At 33.9% G+C, this 21494-nt stretch overlaps 1 protein-coding gene across 4 annotated transcripts in view; it reads right to left on the reverse strand.

The window, feature by feature from the left end:
* Positions 1-21494, reverse strand: part of LOC114331251 (trans-Golgi network integral membrane protein 2) — an 86264-nt gene that overhangs the window by 19992 nt on the left and 44778 nt on the right. For all 4 annotated transcript variants that reach the window (XM_028280750.2, XM_028280749.2, XM_028280751.2 and 1 more), the window contains exons 3-4: positions 11266-11364; positions 7922-8278 (exon numbers count right to left, since the gene is read on the reverse strand). In XM_028280750.2, coding sequence (XP_028136551.2) covers positions 7922-8278; positions 11266-11364 — 456 coding nt within the window. The remainder of the gene's footprint in view (positions 1-7921; positions 8279-11265; positions 11365-21494) is intronic.

Below are 21494 nucleotides of genomic sequence, written 5' to 3' on the forward strand. Positions count from 1 at the left end.
TAATTACAGTTGAGTCCGCGAATCTTTACCCGTGCGTCATCGTTTAAAGCATACGAAATAAGTCGATGGTAGTCGGAAATTGAAATTTACTAAACGCAACAGCAAGTCACTTACTGTCACTTGCTGTTGCGTTTAGTAAATTTCAATTTTCGACTTATCATCAACTTATTTCGTATGCTTTAAATGATGACGCACGGGTAAAGATTCCCGGACTCAACTGTATACAGGGTGTCCAGAAACTCTACCGACAAACGAAGACAGGAGATTCCTCAGATAATTTTAAGACAATTTAACCAAATTCATCTAGTCCAAAAATGTTTCCTAAGGAAGCTTGATGATGGCGTCCTGTAATTAAGTTTTCTTAAATACCTCCAGAACGCTTCTAGTTAGAAAAACGAAAATGTGTACAAACATTTATCTTCTAGAGAAAAATCGATTTCATCCATTGTGAATTTCTAGTACCAGTCATAGGTGTCCTTTTTGGGTGGGACAACGGTTATTTTATAACTTTTTTTGTCTTTAAGTTTTAAGCATTTTTTATACTGGATTATTAAATTGTGATGTATTCTAGTACTAAAAGGTACTCTTGTTTTAAGTCGGTAGGACACACCGTTTTCTAGAAAAATCGATTTGAAAATTTTTCGTTTCCTGAATTTGAAAATAAATTGAAAAAAATTTAAAAAAAAATGGTGTATTTTACCAACTTAAAACAAGAGTACCTTTTAGTACTAGAATACCTCATCATTTAATAATCTAGTGTCAAAAATGCTTCAAAATTAAAGACAAAAATAATGCGATAAAATAACCTTTGACCTACCCAAAACGGACGCATATGACCGGTACTAGAAATTCGCCATTAATGAAATCGATTCATCTCTGGAATATAAATAAACGTACCAGTTTTCGTTTTTCTAAATAGTTTTTTTTTATTTTTTTTTATATTCAAAAAACGAAAAATTTTCAAATCGATTTTTCTAGAAAATGGTGTATCCTATCCACTTAAAGTAAAAGTATCTTTTGGTACTATAATACCTTACATTTTAATAATCCAGACTCAAGAATGCTTAGAAATTAAAAACAAAAAAATTATGCGATAATATAACTGTAGCCCTACCCAAAACGGATGCCTATGACCGGTACTAGAAATTTGCAATGGATGGAACCGATTTAACTCTGGAAGATAATTATGTGTACCAAGTTTCGTTTTTCCAAATAGAAACGTTCTGGAGATATTTAAGAAAAACTAATTACCAGACGCCATCTTCAAATAGTTCTAACTCCTTTATGAATCATTTTCGGACTAGATGAATCGGGTTAAATTGTCTTAAAATTATCTGAGGAATCTCCTGTCTTCGTTTGTCGGTAGAGTTTCTGGACACCCTGTATATACATAGGATATAGTAAATTAATTTATAAAGTAGTTGAAAAACTGATCAATTTTGTACACACTTAACTGAATCAAGGAACTAAAAAAAATAGGGTCGTATGCGTGAGAATCTTATTATAGTATTCTTACTACAAAAGCGATATTACGTAGGTCAAAATTTTTGATGTAAGAGAACTGTCAAAACATTAGAATGTGACTTTTCATTATTGCCATGTTTATTATAAACAGTGTTTTGACAGTTCTCTTACGTCAAAAATTTTGACCTACGTAATATCGCTTTTGTAGTAAAAATACTATAAACATTAGAATTCTAACTGCCTTACAATATACAGTAACCGCCACCGTACTAGATACATAGGAGCATTGAATTATTACAGTTTGTCCCTTCACTTACTGCAATGTTTATTTTTATGTCTAGTGACGTTTAGAGCGTCAGAAAATATATATAGAAACTGAATATTAACATCGAAAGTTGACAAATAATAGATCAAATGAAGGGCCACGGGAAAGAACGATCAGAGTCCATTTTTGGTCAAAATTTAAATATTGGCACCATATTTTAGCTTTTCGTGGAAAGAATCTAACCATGGTTTCGTTTGTACAATAACAGTCACCGTACGTTATAATTAAAAATGTTGAATTTAATTTTCCTGTACCAAAATATACAAACTAAAACTTTCAAACTGGATTTACACAGAATGAGCAAAATGTGACTCTGATCGTTCTTTCCCGTGGCCCTTCAAATGTATTTGACGTTTAAATTTGTCATTTTATTAAAGTTGTAAAAGTTTTGAAGTAAAATATTGTAATATTCTTGGTGTTTGAATAAAGTTATTTTAAAGCAGAGTAACAATACTATTAATTAAAGTATTTTTTGCATGGAAAAACAATTATTTTGAATAGTTCTTGACAGTAACATGACAGGGATAAAAGTCACATCTGAGAACGGGACCGGATTAGCCCATAAGCATAGCAATTTGGTACCTATCCATGTATCCAGTAGCGTAGCGCTTACTGTATATTATAGTCGTGTATGCTCCAGTTGTCTCTCATGCAACTCCCAAACAGAAAAAAACATGAAAAAACTGCCGCACAAACGCTACAAATACATTAGAGCTTTGTGCATGGCGTGGTCTTTTCACTCAACCATCATGGCTGAAGAGGAATAGTTGACTGACAACTGACTAGTCAGTTGGTCCCTTTTTTAAACATTAACGAAAAATACCTAAGAACACTTCTCGAAATACAACGGTTTTCATGATAAATAACGATACGTTCATGTCAAACGTCAGAGCATAACCTCAAAAGTATCATTGTTGCAGCAAAAAAGATGCAAAAAAGTTTGTTACTTCTAGCTCCTGGGCTTCCCCCTAAAACTCCCCTCATAGAGAGTACTTCTGAACAAAAATGTTTATTAGCACTTGTGTAGAATTAACCCTTCTCTCAGAAATAACGCTTGAAGCGACCGGCGATTTTGAATGTCAGTTACGTGCGAAATAAATTTTTAAAATAAAATTTCTATAAACTCGGCGGTAAAAATTCGATCTTTTGATCAGCTTTTTACACATTTTGCACATTTACTACACAAAATTTGAATTTTTACCGCATATGATCACGTGTCAAGAGACAAAGGTTGAAAAGTACCCCGCACAAACCTTATGGAAATTAGGAGTTCACAGTTTGGGAAAATACTCTTTAAAGCATTGTCATCAAAAGTTCTCATGCGCACAACTCGATCGTATGGAGCATTTTCAAGATATAGAGGCACAAACTCGGAAAATTATAAGATTTACTGGGTGTTTCAATTCCCTGAGTTACTGGTTATCTGGCAACATGTTGAAGTTTGGATCAAAGAAAAGTACTGGTAGTCTAGGATTTTTTCCTGGCTATCCAATGGCGACCTTTACTTTGACCTTGACCTTCAACGGACGTCATCTTCTAGAGTTTTGAAAGTTTTCAGCATTAAATTGGTATAAACAGATTACTCATGGGTTTTTGGGATCGCTAAACACGAATATGCCATCAGAATTGACCTCCGGAGGACGAGGTGGTCAGTGACACTGCAAGGGACGTCATCTTCTAGAGTTTGGATGGTTTTCGGCATTAAATTGATATAAACAGATTACTCATGGGTTTTTGGGATCGCTAAGCACAAATATGCCATTAGAATTGACCTCCGGATCACGTGGTGGCCAGGGCCACTGCAAGGGACGTCATCTTCTAGAGTTTCAATGGTTTTAGGCATTTAATTAATGCAAATGAATTACTGGAGGGTTTTTTGAGGTCGCTAAACACGAATATGCCATCGGAACCGACTCCCGGAGCACCGAGCAACCCGAAGGCACAGTCGACTCGACGGGAAGAGTTCGCGCATCTGGTTTGCGCACGGCCGGCGGCCATTTTTTCGGTCCACAGGTCCGCTGCTGACACGATCAATTTGTGATTGTTGTTGTCAGATCACGCTTGTTTCGGGGTTACTTTGATTTTGTGTTGTTCTGTTCGGTGATTTTGTTTTTGTGCATTGTGCAATAATAATTATGGATATGGACAAAAAGAAAGGCAGTTCGAATTCAATATGTGCAGCGATCAACTGTAAAAACACGGTATCAAATTGCATTCAAATTTTTGTCCGTTTTCCAAAAGACGAATCAAGGTAAGCATTTTTAAATTCACAATGTTTCTATAAATGTGTATGTACTTGAATGTACTTAAATGGTTAGGTACTAGAAAATTGGGTGTTAACTATGAAACTTTACCTAATCAACTATTTTTAATGGGAAATAAGCCACAATTTTATCAAAAAAATGATTTTATTAACGTTTCGACGACAAAGTCGGGTGTCGTTGTCAAAATACAAAATTATTCATATTATTCATATTCAATCATTGAAAATAGTTGATTATAAAAATGCCACAAGGAAATATAGCTGCAGAACAAAACTTTACCTATATGTATACATAAAATATTGTTGAAAACGTACTACATACTTTGTTATTGTAGAGCTTGGAACTCCTATTTTTTGTACAAAAAAATTACAGAAAAAGAGATAAAATACATAGAATACAGAGAAGCTCTTATTAGATCGCTATTAGGTCTCGATAACAATTTTAAGGATGGTTGTTTCTGTGTCCATTTCAAGCCAATTTATCAACGTAGTGACAATTCAGAACCTCATTATGCTACTGGTACAGTATCTCAACACTTCCAAGAACTAATACCAAGACCAGATAACCATCATAGAAAGTTCTATTACCTACGCTGTAAACAGTGTTCCAGAGACAAGAATTACGAGGGCAGAAAGTCAGTGGAGATGTGAGGCATGCCAGGACACTCCACCTCTTTGCCCTGAACCATGCTACTAAAGATATCATATAGAAAAAAACTAATTTGTTTTGTTCAAAAATGACTTTCTCTAATGTTCTAAATACCTAATAAAACAATTTGACATAAAGTTACATTGAACGGTTGCAGCCGTTGTGTCCCATTAGACATAATATATTTGGCGGGTGGGACGGTGACGGCTCCTACTTTCATAGTTTTTTTTTTTTTTAGTAAAGTCAGTTAATTTTAAGCAGTTTAGTCATTTCTAAAAAATTGAGTTCAAAACATTCAATAGATAATCAAGTGCGTTGGTTTGGTCGAAAAAAAGTTAGCTGGTGTCCGTCAATGTGTTAAAAATACACAATAATTATTCGTATGGGCATTTTTGGTATTGCAATTTTTCCATTTAACTGTTTTAAATTTAATGAAACAACATATTATAAACTAATAAATAATTTATTAACAAATTATCCAGCATAATATCTTAATTATTTAACGCTGACAAAAAGACCAAAAAGATATACGATGCATTGAAAACTTGTACTGGTATCAGAGAGCACAATTAAAAATAGATTTTTTAATTAAAATTATATGTTAAATAAGTTTAAAATAAATAAATTTTATTTGCTACACTTATTTGAAAAATCAAGACCGGTGCTGCAACATATATTTAAGCAACGCCGGATCTGACCACTTGGACCGATAAAATGGCGCAAGGTCACAGAATCTGTCTGACAGCTAAACAATGAAATTTATTGAAGTGCACCTTCGGGTTGTTCGGTGCCCGGAGTACCTGGTTTCCAAGGTCAATGAAAGGGGCTCCTGGAGTTTCGAGGGTTTTCAGTACTACATTAATGCAAACGGATTAGTTATAGGTTCTTGGGATTGCTGAACACGAATACGTGATCACATTGTGCAGTAGGAACATGTTTAGCAACCCCAAAAACCTAAGAATAATCCAATTGATTCCTCCGAAACTCCAGAAGATAACCTGCCTTAGGCACCAGATACTCCGATGTCAGTTCTGATGGGGTAGTCGTGTTCAGCAACTTCAAAAACCTATGAGTAATCCGTTTGCATCAATGTAGTACCGGAGACCCTAGAAACTCCAGGAGCCCCTTCCATTGACCTTGGAAACCAGGTGCTCCGGGAGTAGGTTCTGGTGGCTTATTCGTGTTTAGCGACCTCAAAAAAATCCTTCAGTAATTCATTTGCATAAATTAAATGCCGAAAACCATCGAAACTCTAGAAGATGACGTCCCTTGCAGTGGCCCTGGCCACCACATCCTTCGGAGGTCAATTCTGATGGCATATTCGTGTTTAGTGATCCCAAAAACCCATAAGTAATCTGTTTATATAAATTTAATGCTGAGAACCCTCGAAACTCTAGAAGATGACGTCCGTTGAAGGTCAAGGTCCAAAGTAAAGGTCGCCATTGGATAGCCAGGAAAAAATCCTAGACTACTAGTACTCTTATTTAATCCAAACTTCTAAATGTTTCCAGATAACCAATAACTCAGGGAATTGGAATACCCGGTAAATCTTATAATTTTCCGAATTTGTGCCTCTATATTTTGAAAATCCTCCATACGATCGAGATGTGCCCATAAGAACTTTTTATCAGGATGCTTCAAAGAGTATTTTCGCAAAGTATGAACTAAATCCACTGGGACCTAATTTCCATAAGGTTTGTGCGGGGTACTTTTAAGAGAGTGGTTTAATATGAGTTTCAGTCAATTATTCAGAATTAAATGCTGGAAATAAAGTTAGAATCGTCCTAACGATTTCCAACTTCCGACAGGAGAAGGAACTTTAAGAAGATTGCCTATAAGAAAAAAAAATTATTTCGGGACACACAATACCTAATAGCTGGCGCACTAGCACAACGGTCTTAATGTTTACAAAGGGTGATAAAACGGTACCCGAAAACTACAGAGGAATAAGCCTGCTTAGTACTGCTCTGAAATGGACCACAAAAGTCATAACCACCAAAATCACCAACGAAATAGATCTAGCAGATGAACAACAATGCTTTAGATCCGGACGATCCTGTAACGATGCAGTTTTTGTCGTCAGGCAAGTCATGGAAAAATCACTAGAATACAACGTTCCGGCTTACTGTTGCTTCATAGATCTACAAAAGGCATTCGACCGTGTAGAGCCGAATGACGTAATTCACCTGTTATATAAATGAAACATACCGTCAGATATTATCAGGACTATCGAAAACATACAGCAGGAATAACATACACGCCAGAATTAATAACAAACTAGCACAGCCGATACATGTGGAAAGTGGCCGTCAAGGAGACTCATTGAGGCCGTTGCTGCTAACCTCATCATGGATGAAATTATTCATAAAGGCAAAAACCTGAGTATAGGGTACAGAATGGGTGAGGAAATTATCTCTATAATATGCTATGTAGATGATGCCATACTTATTGCAAAGAGTGAAGATGACCTTCAGAGACTTTTATATCAATTTAATATAACAGCAAGAAAGTTCAATTCAACATGATAATATCACCAAATAAAACACAAAGTATGGTAATCTCTAAAGATCCAATAAGGTGCGAGCTGGGAGTGGACAGCAAAATAATCCGGCAAGAAAGAAGTATCAGCTACCTGAGAACGCTAATGCACAGTTATGGAGATACAGAAGCGGAAGTAGCCCAACAAATAAACAAAGCCAACAGAATAGCAGGATGTCTTAAACACACTATCTGGCGCAACACACATCTACGAACAGAAACAAAGGCCAAGATCTATAGGACAGTAGTAAGGCCAATTTACACTGCGTAAACAAGACCTAACACCACAAGGACAAAATGACTGATGAAAACGTGTGAAATGAAAATAGTTCGAGATAGCACAGGAAAATCATTATGGGAAAGACAACGTAGCACAGACCTCAGGCAAAGCTGTAATATAGAGAATATAAATACCTGGACACTGAAAAGAAAAAAAGAATGGTATAGCCATAAAAGCAAAATGGGAGAAGGAAGACTGGTAAAGATATCACGAGACAGATCACCAAACGGTCGAAGGAGTGTAGGAAAGCCAAGGAAAAGATGGAGTGACAACCTGGATATCTGATGTGGAGGCATCCAAAGATGAAACAGGCGCGAGCCTATTAAGGAAGCAGGAAGAAGAAGAAGAAGGCTATAAGCACAATAAAAAATATTATTGATATACACTTGAAATACTACAAACCAGGGCCATAATCATTGTCAATCCCTTCAAGATGTCCATCATCACCATGATCTCCTTCATCCTCATCGTCATCATCTGGATTTTGTTGGGCTGGAGCAACATTGTCAACGACTGGGGGTGGAGCTTGTTCTGGCTGAGACACTTTAACAACTGTTGTAGATGTAGAAGATTTAGTCAAAATTTCTTTGTTATTTTTCACTTCCACCTTTGGCTTTTCCTCAACATGTTCGGAACCAATAACATTTTGCGACAGAGCATTATCATTTTGCGACAGAGCATTATCATTTTGCGACAGAGCATTATCATTTTGCGACTTGACTCCATCATTAATTGGGGGGTGTAATGCAGCTTGGTCGTCTAAAAAAATTTAATAATTAAAAAAACATTTTTAAATATTATGAAAATTTGAGAAATTATGCAAATACATAATAATAATATATAAATAGGTGATTCACTTAGTGGTAATTTTTTTGGTGAGCATTTGATAGGAGATAGAGAATGAATCGAGTAACCTGATGTTACGTGTTCAGGACTTTTTGACATTTCATCATGGAAATATTTAACCCGGCACAGCATCTGGAAATTATTCAGCTGTATTACGAAAATGGGCGTCTTTACGAGGAATGTGTTTCGTTCGCTTAGAGCAATTTATGGCTCACATAATCGGCCTTCCGACCTGACGGTTATAACCGGTCAAAAAACCGGTTATTCCAAAAACCGGTTTTCGATTTTTGGATCCATATTAGGGATGGGAAAAACCTACCGGTTTTTTTACTTCGCAATAACCGGTTTTACCGGTTGTTTTTTTGTCCCGGTTATAACCGTTTTTTCTTTTTAAAGTAAAAACCGGTTATTAGGTTTTTACGGTGATTAGGATTAGGTTAGGTATTATTTTGGATCCCAATCATAATTATTATTCTCAAGTAATTATTACAAACAAAACCATAATTCCAATTTTATTTTATTATATAAAATACAGATGCAAACTGAAAGTGCAATCTCACATCAGCCAGAAAAAATTATTAAGTTTTATTATAATATTTCCTTGAAAAGGTATTTGTAATCATAATATTTACATAAGAAGTGATCTGGTTGAATTAGACGCAAACATCATCTATTTTTCACACTTAACTCTTGACATTGAAAGTGGGTGAATGGCTTTTTGTGATTACCAAAAATAATGCTCTGACTATGAATATCGAATTACTGATTACGAATACGAATCTCCAAGAATTTCGCTACGTTTTCAAAACGATACACTCATACAGGAAGTATTAAATGAGTTAAAATGTATGTACCTATTCTACAAATATACAAACGTGTTAAAAGTAATACATGTTCTTTCGATAGTATTAATTTTGATCATATTGATATCGAGTCGAATGAAGTATCGCAAACTAAAGTGTATTGTAAATGTAACTTTCTAACCTATTGGATTAAACAAAAACCGAAAACCGGTTTTTCCAAAAACCGGTTTATTTGGCCGGTTATAACCGCCAGGTTAAACCGTAAGCAAAAAAACCGGTGTTTTGTCAAAAACCGCCATCCCTAATCCATATTCTCAATAGGTTACAATATTACATTTACATTGCACTTTAGTTTGTGATACTCCACATGTCCATTTTCAATATAATGGTAGGGGAGCCCAAGCGGGGAATTTTGCAGTTACTCGAGCGTGTCAAATTATTACATGGGGAGAAACCTTGTACCCGGAAAATGTACCTCTACCATATGTTGGCTCTTAATGCAGGGGAGTTCGTTAAGGTGGGGGGGGGGGGAGAAAAAAATAATCTATCCTTACAAATTCTCGAAAATCAACGACAGATTAAGATAAGGTAAGTTAAGTATATGCAAAACAGTGTATATTTCAAAAATCTAACGATTTGAGAGGGGCGTAAGGAAATGGATGAGTCCCAAAGTTTCACAAGAAAAAAACGAATATTTCGCGAAATGAATGACAAATCGAAAAACCAAAAAATACGTGCTCAATATTTTTCAAAAATCTATCGAATGATACCAAACACGACTTCCACGGAGAGGGGTGGGGGTAAATTTAAAATTTTAAATACGAACCTCGCGATATTTCGCGAAATCAGATCGAAAAACTGAAAAATACACTTATTCAATATGTTTGAAAAATCTATCGAATGGCACCAAACACCCTCCCCATAGAGGTATGGTGGGGGGTTACTTTAAAATCTTAAATAGGAGCCCCCATTTTTTATAACAGATTTGGATTCCTTACGTAAAAATAGTTCATTCTCGTTTAATAGCATCGTGCATATAGCATCTATAAAAAATTATCATACAACTATAACTGCACAGTTGATTGATACTAATATCTAGTTTTACTAGGATTCTCCAATTCAACAAGACGTATCTACTTATTTTCAAGTTCATCAAAATAGCCAATTCATCTTATCACATTTCATAAACATATTTCAGTTAGTGTAAGAGTCATTAACGAATATAAACATTAAGCAAATCAAGAATTATTGATGAATTTAAACCAAAAATATTTTTTCTCTGAATTCATTATGTTTTCATACTTATCCGGTTTTCACCGGTTATTACTTTAATAAGAAAAAACCGGTTATAACCTGGACAACAAAACAACCGGTAAAACCGGTTATTGTGAAGTAAATAAACCGGTTTTAGGTTATAACCAGTAGGTTTTTCCCATCCCTAATGAGCAACCAAGAGGTTTAAGAGTTGCCATTACATAAAAAACAACTGTTTGATGTGGTTTATGGCCCGGTGGAATCGTCGGTCCATATCTGTTTAGAACAGAGGCCGGTCAGAATGTTTCTGTGAATGGAGACCGTTATCGCGCTATGATATCGAAATATTTGGTTACTAAAATTAAAGCTCGTAGTCTCGACGACATTTGGTTTTAAAAAGATGGCGCCACTTGCCATACAGCCCGTGAAAGCATGGCTTTACTGCGAGAACGATTCGATGAACAATTTATTTCAAGCTTCGGACCAGTGAAGAGGCCGCGCCGCCTAGATCCTGTGATATCACATCTCTAGACTTCTTCATTTGGATTGGGGCTACGTAAAGTACAAAGTCTACATGAATAAGCCGGCTGCAATTGAGGCATTGGAGCTCAATATTACTCGAGTCATTGGTTAAATGCCAATCGAAATGCTCGAACGCGTCATCGAGAATTGGAACTTCAGAATGGACCATGTTAACCGCAGTTACGACCAACTGGTTCTTTTGTATGATAATAGATTTTCTGGCACCATTAATGTGAGCGGTCATTAATGACAAAAAAAAAAAGAAATTATAAGAATAATTAGAATTTATTGTTTATATTAATATTATCAATACCTACTAACCTGCATTAACAGGGGGTAGTCCTACAGCTTCTACACCGGGAGCCTTGGCTGTGTCAGGGGGTGCTCCCACACCGGGAACCTTGCCTGAGTCTGCTGGTACTGAAAAAAATTTATTAAATGTTTTCTTTTAATTAAGAATAAATTGTGTGTTATCTAATCTGTTAAAGGCTTTAACTAAGTAAAACAATAAATTAAGAAGGTTAAAAGGACAATATGGAGGCAGTTCTGTAAAAGAATTACCAAATTTGACCTCACGGTACGCCTTTAAGAAGTTACCTCACAAGGCCATATCAAAGAAATTAGACTATTTAACAAACCAAACGGGGAGTTTACAGAAACCCTTTTCAGGTCGTTTAAACACTCACTTAATGCAACAATTATGTAAGATGAAGAAAAGACTGAGCTTGAGAAATTCACATATCGATGGCCTAGAAGCAATACCTCGTAAGTATCAAAAATCACGCTTTTGGCGCCGCAATACTGACATACACCATGTCTACCAATCGTCAGACTGGTAAACTTTATAATATAAACTTGCAAAACAAACTTTTACGTTATAATCGACATTAACCTCCATAGCAAAATAAACACATACGAGGTATTGCACGCAAAAATAGTTAGGCGAGGTATTGGCACATGATGAAAAGTACGATATTCATTGCTTTGCGCCTTTATACTTTTGGTGATTGGTAGAAAAGGTTTAAATCAGTACTGCGGCGCCAAAGCGTGATTTTTGAATTTTTGGTACTTACGAGGTATTGCTTCTAGGCCATCGATATGGTTCATTAAGACATCAAAGTGGGCTAAATATGCACAAAAGAATCGATTAGGTTATAAATAATTTTAGTAAGGTTCCGAAACTGTTTTCTTGTGGCATTTCTAAGTTTAAATATTGGACACATTCGGACGACCTCACCGGCTAACTCTAAGCACAAAGCGGCTTAGGGGTTGTATCCTTCGGCAGTAGTTGGTCAACGCAATGAGTAGTGTGTATTTGTATGTCCAAACATGAGGAATATTAATTAGGTGAACAACCGATGGCTAGGGTGAATATTAATTAGGTAATAGGGTGAATACTAATTAGGTAACGCCAACAATATATATATATATGATTAGCAAAGGAATTCACATTAACAAAAATCAGTGACCATAACGCTCTTCATCTTCTCCTGTACGCAAAGTAATGTGTGTCTTATATTCTTGACTTTGTACATATCTCAAGATCTGACAGTAACAGTCTAATGCCTCTTCTTTATTAACCATGATTTTTGTAACATGCAAAAAGCAGCGGAATGTTATAATTGTTGCTTGTGAATGAACGCTATGGAATGGGGTGAATAAATTAAGAAATATTTCCCTCTTAATCGACGTAGTTACACATGCAGACATATAGTGAGAATCGAAGACAAAGGGGAATAAAATAAAACCTCATGCATGCGAACAGTAATAATTAAAAAATACGTGTGTTTCACTACATTGTATTTTATAATTGCATAAATTAAAAGTACCCAACCATGATTTAAGATTTAGTTGGATATCACATGCATTTGTAAAGATTGGTACTTTAAAACACACTAGGTGGGGGTGCTGCATACATTTCATTGGCTGGTCACCTGCTCATGATCAAAGCAGGGATTTTAAAATTCCATACCCATTCCATTAAGCTATAAAACCGTAGGTACTATCCAAGTAGTTTTACTAATATCATCTTCTTGTTTTCACGTACCTAAGTTTTCGGTCGTAAAAGGTCGTGAAATTATAAATCATTTAAAAATGTCACCTGATGTGGACTAGTGGACATAGAAAACAGCTTAAACCGTAGTTGTGGAGTGTTCGTCGTCGGCTTGGATACGAAAATGAAAAAAAAAATAAGTGAAAAAGAATATGTGTACGGGGTGCCTGACAAGTGGATGTAAACATCAAAACGCGACAACAAAAATTCGTCGTCGGCTTGGATACGAAAATGAAAAAAAAAAATAAGTGAAAAATAATATGTGTACGGGGTGCCTAACAAGTGGATGTAAACATCAAAACGCGACAACAAAAATTCGTCGTCGGCTTGGATACGAAAATGAAAAAAAAAATAAGTGAAAAAGAATATGTGTACGGGGTGCCTAACAAGTGGATGTAAACATCAAAACGTGACAACAAAATGCGCCGTCGGCTTGGATACGAAAATGAAAAAAATCAAGTGAAAAAGAATATGTGTACGGGGTGTCTAACAAGTGGATGTAAACATCAAAACGTGACAACAAAATGCGCCGTCGGCTTGGATTACGAAAAGTGATAAAAAAACATCGTGTTTTAAAATGGCTATAGTGAACAAAACTAGTACGGGAACGGGAGTGTTTAAAAAGCATTTGTATTGTTTGTATTGTCTAACTTTCATTTTGGGATATGTAAAAACAACAAGGTAATCTTAATAAAATAAAAAGTTTAAATAATATTTCAGTTCTTTTCTTAACCCACACCTGACTTTTCTTTGTTGGAACTATCTAAATTAATAACATTGTGTTATTGGTTTAAATAGGTAAACACACATATTATTCTAAAATGAAAATTTTTCTTTCGGGATATATGATATATGTCCGAAAACTATATGGTAATCTTAATAAAATAAAAAGTGTAGATAATATTTCAGTTATTTCCTTAACCCACACCCGAGCTTTCTTTGTTGTTTTTTAACTATTTGAATTAATAAAATTTTATTATTAATTTAAATATTTAAACAAACATATATTCTAAAATATAAATTTTACTTGCATTTCGGAAAATTAACTCACACCTGACTTTCAAAAAAAAATTTCCCGAAAGGAAATAATTTTTCAGGTATTTTTTAACCCAAAAATAAGTAGACCAAAAATTTCTTTAAAGCAAAGAGTGACTTTTTGCAAAATAATAACCTCTTTATAAAATAATAATCATATACCTCTGAATAAATATTCATGACCACAATTAAACGTAAAAATGTAGCTACCATATACCGATCGGCTTTTACTCACCACAGCTGTAAATTTTTGCATTATGCGGAGAAGATACATTCGACCCGCTAACGTAAAAACCCAGCATAGTTGAGCGAAAACCGATTCTCGATAGTGAATGAAAACGCCATGAGCGTACTTAATAAAATTTTTAGTCAAAGTATCTTATGATTTAAATATTAATTTTCCAAGTCATTTATGAAAATTAAGAAAATATTTTTTGAATTAATGTTTTAAAAAGAAATATCTTTCTAAAACTAATATTATTTTTATTATTTGACTATTGGAAACAGGGCTACCTTACAGGGAATTTTATCATAAAACAATATAATATTGTTGTATATCAATGAAAAGGGAAAAAAATGAACAATTCAAAAATATATATAGCTCATTTTTAAATTCAATACAAAGGGGTAGTTTTTTTACTAACACATGAATAAAATTAATTTTCCAAGTCATTTATGAAAATTAAGAAAAGATTTTTTGAATTAATGTTTTAAAAAGAAATATCTTCCTAAAACTAATATTATTTTTATTATTTGACTATTTGAAACAGGGCTACCTTACAGTGAATTTTATCATAAAACAATATAATATTGTTGTATATCAATGAAAAGGGAAAAAATGAACAATTCAAAAATATATATAGCTCATTTTTAAATTCAATACAAAGGGGTAGTTTTTTTTACTAACACATGAATAAAATTAATTTTCCAAGTCATTTATGAAAATTAAGAAAATATTTTTTGAATTAATGTTTTAAAAAGAAATATCCTTCTAAAACTAATATTATTTTTATTATTTGACTATTGGAAACAGGGCTACCTTACAGTGAATTTTATCATAAAACAATATAATATTGTTGTATATCAATGAAAAGGGAAAAAATGAACAATTCAAAAATATATATAGCTCATTTTAAATTCAATACAAAGGGGTAGTTTTTTTACTAACACATGAATAAAATTAATTTTCCAAGTCATTTATGAAAATTAAGAAAAGATTTTTTGAATTAATGTTTTAAAAAGAAATATCTTTTTAAAACTAATATTATTTTTATTATTTGACTATTGGAAACAGGGCTACCTTACAGTAAATTTTATCATAAAACTTAACCCAAAAAAAGTTGCAAAACCAAAAAATTTTTTAAAGCAAAGAGTGACTTTTACAAAATAATAACCTCTGATAAAATAATAATCATATACCCCTAAATAAATATTCACGACCACAATTAAACGTAAAAGTGTATCTACCATATACCGATCGGCTTTCACTCACCATAGTTGTAAATTGTTTGCTAGATGCGGGAAGGAACGTTTGTCTCCGCTAAAGTAAAAAACACAGCATGGTTGAACGAAAGCCGATTCGCGATGGTGTATATAAATGCCATGAGCGTACTCCATAAAATTTTTAGCTAAAGTATTTATTGATTTAAATATTAATTTTCCACGTTAGTTATAAAAATTAAGAAAATATTTTTTTAATTATTTTTTTAAAAAGAAATATCTTTCTAAAACTAATATTATTTTTATTATTTTACTATTGGAAACAGGGCTACCTTACAGTGAATTTTAGCATAAAACAATATAATATTGTTATATATCAATGAAAAGGGAAAAAATGAACAATTCAAAAATATATATAGCTCATTTTTTAAATTCGATACAAAGGGGGGGGGGGTAGTTTTTTTACTAACACATGAATAAAATTAATTTTCCAAGTCATTTATGAAAAGATTTCTTAAAATCTTGGTTTATTATAAAAATTATTTCTAAATTGATCATTAAAAAGCATATGTTATATATATTGAAAAGGAGGGGTAAAATAAAAACCTATTTATTATTGTAGATTTTTATTATTGCAAACAATACAATATGTAGTTAAACAATAAATGAACAAATTATTATTACAACACGCACAAATATGTGCACTAATGTCACTCAAATTCCCAGTTGAATGTTCAGTAACATGGACAGAAGGAACGTATGGTGGTATTCCACGAAGAGTCTCAAAAAAGCACGATGGGCACAAAGTGTGATTGTCTACAGCATAATAACATTGGGTCATACATACTGTCTGTCTGCATTCGTAAGACAAAAATCGCCTGTTATTGACATCATTCATTTGTAATATTTTGGTATCGACTTCTTGAGAATCCATATCTAGGATTTCACAGTCTTCGAGGTCTGATACAGTTTCGGTAGATAGCGAAAAAACAAAACTGTCGTTAGTGTCACTATCACTTGCTTCACCCATGGGAATTTCGAGGTTTTCATCGTTACTCGGTGCTATGATATCTAAGGGATTTACTAACACGTCGTCCATTGGAATTTCAAGGTTTTGTTGCTGTTACTACAAAAATTATAACTAAATAAATGCAAACAAAAATTAATTTATATTTATCAAGTAGTATAGATAGAGGGGGTCTGGCATAGTATTTTCAAGTAGAAGGGATAGAGGGGGTCTGACATGTATCAGTGGATGGGGTTATAACCATCTGCTTTTCACATCTAAAAATAGTTCAAACATCAACAATCAGAGCGCCCGTAGTTCACGCATCAACAAGCAGGGTATCCGGTTTGTCTGGAGAATATCCGGTATAATAATGAAGAGGAGGGGGTTCTAAAAGTAATATGGTGTGAGGGCAGTGGTCTTCAAGCATCAACAATCAGGGCACCCGTAGTTCACGCATCAACAAACAGAGTATCCGGTTTGTCTGGAGAATATCCGGTATAATAATGAAGAGGAGGGGCTCTAAAAATAACATGGTGTGAGGGCAGTGGTCTTGTAACATCCTATTTAAGGCAAATTAGTGGAGCTCCTCAGTAGTTTATCGCGAATCATGAATACGTGCAGCAGGTGTGACAAATCGTATTCGCGTTCGGATAACCTATCGCGACATATAAAAAAATGCAAATACGGAAATGTGGATAGTGATAAGAATGGGGATTATTATATTCCCAAAAAAAGATTAAGACCACTTGGAGTGGAAGTGATTGATGGAACTGTTTCGAAATTGTCACACGCGTTTAAAAACAGAATCGCATCTTATCGTTTTAGTGGTGATAAAAAACTGGATTATCATGGATTTTTAAACGATGTCAAACCCAAAGTTTTGAACATTTTGAGTGAATATTTACATCAGCACAATAGCATAAAGGTAAATTTTGAAATATTTGGTATTTATCTAAAACCTGACACTAACCTATCAGATATCAAGTCCATGAACACATGTAATAAAATTATAACTATCAGCACTGAACTGGATGAAGTATTTGATGATTTTAAGGAAGAACTGATGACACAAGCATCAGAATTTCAAGAGAAAGATTCAAATTGGGTATTGCAGGAAATAATGTTTTTAGATGTTAACATAAACAAATTTAGTAGTATTTCCGCATCAACATATATTCGTCTCCCAATACCTATAGTACGAAAACACGCTATTTTAAATATCGAAAACAAAGATAATAAGTGTTTTGCATGGAGTATTATTGCAGCTATTTTTCCTGCTAGTGGCAACCCAACCAAACCAGAATCATATCCACCATACGATACTTTGTTGAATTTTGAAGGAATTGAGTTTCCGATGAAACTAAAAGACATTAAAAAGTTTGAGACCCTTAATAATATTTCAGTAAATGTTTATGGGCTAGAATCAAATTTCGTAAATAATAAAAGGCAATATGAAATAGTTGGACCATTGCATTTTACAAGTAATCGCCATCCCACTCACGTAAACCTTTTGCTTATAACAAATGATAAACAAAGTCATTATTGTCTGATTCTAGACATGTCGAGACTTGTAAAAAGTCAAAAAACAAAAAATTGTCGCAAAGAATACTTATGTGATGGATGTCTACAATTCTTTGACAGTGAAGAAAAGCTCCATAATCACCAAAATAATGACTGTTCTCATATTTACACAGAACTTCCCACAACGAAACCTAAAATTAATAAGTTTGGTGAAATGGTGCCAGAAAATATACTAAAATTTATAAATATCCAAAGAATGTTACCTGTGCCATTTGTGATCTATGCTGATTTTGAAAGTTTGCTAAAACCCATAGACCATGCTGAACCTTTCAATGGAAATTCATATTCCGTTAAAACTGCTGAACACCAAGCATATTCGTTTGCATTTTACCTTAAATGCAACTATGATGATTCACTTTCTAAACTAATAAAATATGAAGGACAGGATGCTCCCAAAGTGTTTATACATAAATTGGATGATTTAGTGCATGAACTATATAACAATCACCTTAAACATATTAAACCAATGTCGCCGTTAACTAAAGAAGAAATTGAAAAACATGAGACTGCTACCGAGTGTTACTTGTGTGGAAAGCCATTTAATCCTTTCAATCGTAAGGTGAAAGATCATCACCATCTCAATTCATTATATCTTGGACCAAGCCATAACTCCTGTAATCTAAATAACAAACTCTCAAATACAATACCCGTGTTCTTTCACAACATGAGTAATTATGATTGTCATCTTTTTATTAAAGAGCTTTCAACAACTGGTGAAAAAGTTTCAGTAATTGCACAGACGAAAGAAAAATATATCACAATTTCTAAAAAAATACTAGTAGAAAAGTCGAAAAATGACCTAGATAAATACATAACTCTGAAATTTGTTGATTCATACAGATTTTTGGCAAAATCTTTGGATATTCTGAGCACAACCTTAAATTCGGAGCAGTGTACAGAAATTAGAAAGTATTTTCCAAATACTAAACACTTTGAACTTGTGAGACACAAGGGTGTCTTTCCTTATTCATATATGGATGGATTTGATAGACTTAAAGAAAAAACACTACCACCTAAAGAAAATTTCTACAATAATCTAACTAACAAACACATTTCTGATGAAGATTATGCAAGAGCAATTGATGTATGGAACACATTTGATTGTAAATCTATGAGTGACTATGCTATGGTGTACTTAGTATCAGATGTCTTATTATTGGCTGATGTGTTTGAAAATTTTAGAAAAATATGTCACAAAGAATACAATTTGGATCCTTGTCACTACATAACTGCTCCTGCATTAAGTTGGGATGCTATGTTAAGATATACCGAAATTGAACTAGAGCTTCTTACAGATGTGGACATGGTACACTTTTTAAAGAAAGGAGTAAGAGGAGGTGTGGCACAATGTAGCAAACGAGAAGCCGTGGCAAATAATCAATATGTACCCAACTATGATCCACAACAACCCGAGTCTTACATCATGTATCTAGATGCCACAAATTTATATGGTGCAGCCATGTGTCAATATCTTCCATATGGAAATTTTAAATGGGTAACCGATGTTGAAAACTTCAACTGTTTTGTGGTGGAGGATGATGAGGATAAAGGGTATGTGTTGGAAGTGGATTTGGAATATCCAGCTCATTTACATTCTTTACATAATGATTTACCATTCTGCCCCGAGAGCATGGTACCTCCAGGAAGCAAATGTCCTAAACTTATCCCAAATTTCAACAATAAAACTAAATACATTATCCATTATCGCAATCTTAAGCAGTGTCTTAGGTATGGTCTGGTACTAAAAAGGATTCATCGTATACTAGAGTTTTCGCAATCACCATGGTTAAAAAAATATATTGATCTAAACACATCACTCAGAAACAAGGCCAAAAACGAGTTTGAACGGGATCTTTTTAAGCTTCTGGTTAATGAAATATTCGGTAAAACTCTAAAGAACGTTGAAAAAAGAAGAGATATCCGCCTGTGCACCCGCTGGGAAACAAAAACAAGGTCATTGGGAGCCAGGGTACTTATCTCTAAACCAGAATTCAAGTCTTGTTCCGTGTTTAATGAGAATGTGGTGGCGATCCATTTGGGTAAAACCAAAATAGTTTATGACAAGCCTCTCTATGTTGGTTTCACAATTTTAGATTTATCAAAAACAGTGATATATGATTTTTATTATGGATACATCAAAAAGAAATATGGGGAAGCTGCAAACTTGTTATACACAGACACAGACTCCCTGATTATGGAGATATATACCCCCAATTTCTATGAGGATATGAAGAGAAATTTAGAACATTTCGACACCTCCAACTATCCAACTGATAATATTCACAGGATACCGAAAACACCATCAATACTAGGAAAAATGAAAGATGAATTTGCATCTGTACCCATTAAATGTTTCTATGGTACAGGTGCTAAAGCTTATTGCATAGAAGCAAATAAAATAATAAAAAAAGCAAAAGGCATTTCAAAACACGTAACCAAAACACAGTTGCAAAAGAGTGATTATGTACTATTAGTGAAAAAAGGTGGTGTAATTTTTAGAAAAATGTATGTATTTGTGTCTAATTTACATACCATATATACTGAACTTAGGAATAAAGTGGCATTATCTTCTAAGGATGACAAACGCTGTGTAATAAACGGTGACGTAAAAACTCTTGCGTGGGGGCATTTTCTAATTAGTCCACATAATGGTACTATAGATGATCTTATTAGGTATGGGAATGAGCTGCTACACACCCCGGAATTGGTCGATTTAGAAAAGATTCCTCTTGAAGAATTGTTTCAAGTCGATTCTTTTCAATATGATTCATACTTGTAAAATTTGTAAATTGTATATTTTTATGTATTAATAAAACACATGCATATCAACATATTTTTTTATTTAAAACCTTACACAATTCTATTAATACCATAATTATTGAAAAAGTCGAACATAGAGCTATATAATAAAATATTGGAGATATGACTGTATCCTTTCTAGGTCTTTCATTATAAAGTTCTAGCCATTTGGAGTCACTGCTTCTACCACTCATATGTCTAAAACGCAATTTATATTTAGTGCTATTTAATGGTATTTCAGCTTGTAAAGTTGGTAAAAAATTGTTTCCCGGATGATTTCATTCTTGACCATGTCTCAGGCCATGTTTCATTTAGAGTACCATTACTGTCAAAGCACACAAAAACTTCTCTAACATTGATGGGTTGCTGAATTAAAAGCAGATTTCGCAGAATTGCTTGTAAAACAATAAAGTCTAATGATACCATCTTAATAATCTCTACCAAGATTTTAACATCTATTTATAGTAAATCTAACTTTGGGCGTGGGGAGTCACATGTATATGGTGGAGATTCCATTAACCCATCACGATAACCTACGTTTCGATGAGATAACCCCATAGGTCTAGTCTCACTACAAAATACACAAAATTCAAATACCAATTTCCACCCTTTAAATATTAAGCTTCTTGGAAT

This window comes from Diabrotica virgifera, chromosome 8, assembly GCF_917563875.1.
Source record: "Diabrotica virgifera virgifera chromosome 8, PGI_DIABVI_V3a".
In the NCBI taxonomy this organism is placed as follows: domain Eukaryota; kingdom Metazoa; phylum Arthropoda; class Insecta; order Coleoptera; family Chrysomelidae; genus Diabrotica; species Diabrotica virgifera.